Source organism: Sphaeroforma arctica (genome assembly GCF_001186125.1).
Source record: "Sphaeroforma arctica JP610 unplaced genomic scaffold supercont1.1207, whole genome shotgun sequence".
NCBI classification, from domain to species: Eukaryota; class Ichthyosporea; order Ichthyophonida; genus Sphaeroforma; species Sphaeroforma arctica.
In genome coordinates, this window is record NW_014039351.1 from 1 (window position 1) to 2,941 (window position 2,941).

Below are 2,941 nucleotides of genomic sequence, written 5' to 3' on the forward strand. Positions count from 1 at the left end.
ATATATATTTATATCTATATATATAAAGACATATATATATGCCTATCTGTCATTGGGAGACGATAAGGCTAGGTCTCGATTACCAACGAGTGGTACGCAAAATGTTCATATTTACGACCCGTGTGATATAACTAATGACGGTTTTGTTGAGAGAAATCTCTGATAGGTTCAGCGCAAGCGATTCTACAATACAGTACTTACTGTAGTAGAGTGTAAGGCGAACATTGCACAATTGACTTCTCTCACGTGTTATAACACTGTTAGAGGACACTGTCGCCATTGAACTGGTGTATACTGTGCCTGTGCATTAGACGCAGATTCATTTTATACACACGAATACGTCTATCAAGTAACGGTGTGGTATACTCAAGTCCATACTATGATATACTCATGAATGCACCATGTTATACTCATGCGCGTACTATAGAATACTCGTGTATGTACTATGGGATACTCGTGTATATATTATGGTAACTTATGTATATACAATGGTATTCTCATGTATATACTATGGTATACATATGTATACACCCTGGTATATTAGCGCGTACGTATATTCAGATGTACATAGCGTCAATCACACAATACGTATTACGTAGATATGAGTTTATCATATTTTTGATGACTTGTATCAGCAAACCTCAGCGTTGGAACGTATATGAAATAAACGGCAGACGTTTGCTTATAGATGGTCCTGTATGTTTGGTAAGTGTGCAATATTGGGCTTTTAAGGTGCAATATGTAAGTACTAATACCTCATATAGTTCGATTACTTCCCTAAGTAGGTTAGACCTTTTCTTACCCACCTAAACGCTATATGTAACGTAAAAATCAAAAGTTATATGTTTACGCTAAACGTATAGGCTGAATCACCAGAATGTATTTATTTTTAGCGAGGTTTGGATCATCAGTTCATCACGTCTATGACGTCACAAATTTCTTGATTTTCTAGAAATATATTGTATTTATTCGCATGTAGTTTAGAATACATTCTATTCCTTACATCATAGAATACACAAGCAGACGCAGGTATCATCCTTTTCTTAAATTCTTGCCTGAATAAGTACTGAACGGCTAGTTGTATGTATATAGGAGTGTCTTACAGTAGTTGCTTGCTAATATATATATATAACCCTAGAAATTCTGCTAGAAGTATAGCAAATACTCCCGATGAGTTCATCAGGAGACCTTCTCCCGCCAGAGATCCTATTACGTGTCTTCCAATGGCTACCGCAAGTGGATCTATTACAGATGTCTCTTGTGTGCCAGCAGTGGCACATCGTTGCCATGGATAGCACACTCTGGACACACATCACCTGGGAAACCGAACTCGCATGCAGGTGGATGATGGTCACGCTCCCACACTACCAAGCCTTACTGAAACGTCCGCAGTTCTGTGCAATGCGTAAGCTCAAACCCCCATCCCGAAAGGGTACATGTATAACATTGAATATAGTGAGGGACTTATCAGAGAGCTGTCCGCACATACAGACACTCGATTTGTCATGCTGGGATGCATATGCGACTGAGTTACATCACTTTGCGGATATTCGCAGTTTACGAGGTGTATGGTTCGGTAGTATCAAATCAGAATCACATGCGCATCTCAAACTGTGTGAGGCTATGGGCACCAGCATGATCGATTTGCGGGTGAGGTCCATTAGCTGGCATGATACAGACGCTCTATTAAAGCTCTTACAAAAGGTCTCGACCAGTTGTGTCAATGTAAAAATCTTGTATGCACACGTCCCACTATACAATGGATTGTGCGGCCAAGTTGTAGCGGTGCTGAAGCGGTTCACACACTTACAAGTACTTAGTCTGTGCTGGCGTGAAGGTACAGACAGCACCCACTGGCAAGACATATATGAGGAAATAGTGCAGGGGTGTGAAAATAACGCCTTCCGTGAATTGCGCACCATTGTGTTCACACAGCGTGATTATGCGAGACTGCGTAAACCGCTCAAACGCAAGTTGCGCAAGTTGGGACTGTTGGAAGTTCGGAACGACCCTGGCACGTACCCGCACTTGTTCCCTGATGCCGTGTTGGACTATTCTCAGTTGAGTTCCAATTAGTACCGTCACACTATTACAGATCGTCGCACGATCACAGACCATCGCATTATTACAGTTCGTTGTATATGTGTTTTACACTCGTACTGAGGACTTTACACAGACATACCGCCGAATACTCTCAATATGTACAATATATAAAGGGAAAGTATGTCGGTAGTTCGATCCCTTGTTTCCTGATGTGGTGTTGGGCTATTCTCGGTTAAGTACTTATTATTATCATCGTACAACTACACTTGACAGACCATCGCACTATCAATGATCATGGTATACGTGTTTGACCAAGACCTTCACATAGCAATACCACCACACACTCTCAACATATACATCATTAAAATGATAAAGTATATTGGTACATAGGTCGATATCTTGTTTTCTGATATGGTGTTTGGACTATTCTCAGTGGAGGTACTAGTTAGCAACGTTAACCTGCTACATGTCATTGCACATCTGTCTTAATAGCGTGTGCACAGTGTCACTCTGCTGGACTCACTTACGATACGAAACGTCATGTATATCATACAGCAGTAAATACCACCATAAACCACGCAGCGTCCTATTGCACACGCAGCTCACACCACTATAGAACTCACTATTGAGCGATACAATATGTGTCATATCACACAGCACTACCAGTAACTAGCACTATGCTGTGAACGAACAACCGCCCACAATACCATAAACTCGCCTTTCCGTACACCTAAATTGTGTTGTATGTATATGTATATGCATCTGTATGTATTTGTATATGTATATGGATATGAATATATATATATATATATATATATATATATATATATATATATATATATATATATANACTAGTNTATATATATATATATATATACGTATATATAGTAGTAGTAGT

General features: G+C 39.7%; 1 protein-coding gene across 1 annotated transcript; it reads left to right on the forward strand.

The window, feature by feature from the left end:
* Positions 1-1,075: 1,075 nt before the first annotated feature.
* SARC_10320 (hypothetical protein) lies at positions 1,076-2,076 on the forward strand (the record flags this gene model as incomplete). Its single annotated transcript, XM_014295639.1, has 1 exon — positions 1,076-2,076. The coding sequence occupies exon 1, from the start codon at positions 1,171-1,173 to the stop codon at positions 2,074-2,076; it is 906 nt and encodes a 301-aa protein (XP_014151114.1). The 5' UTR covers positions 1,076-1,170.
* Positions 2,077-2,941: the final 865 nt, after the last annotated feature.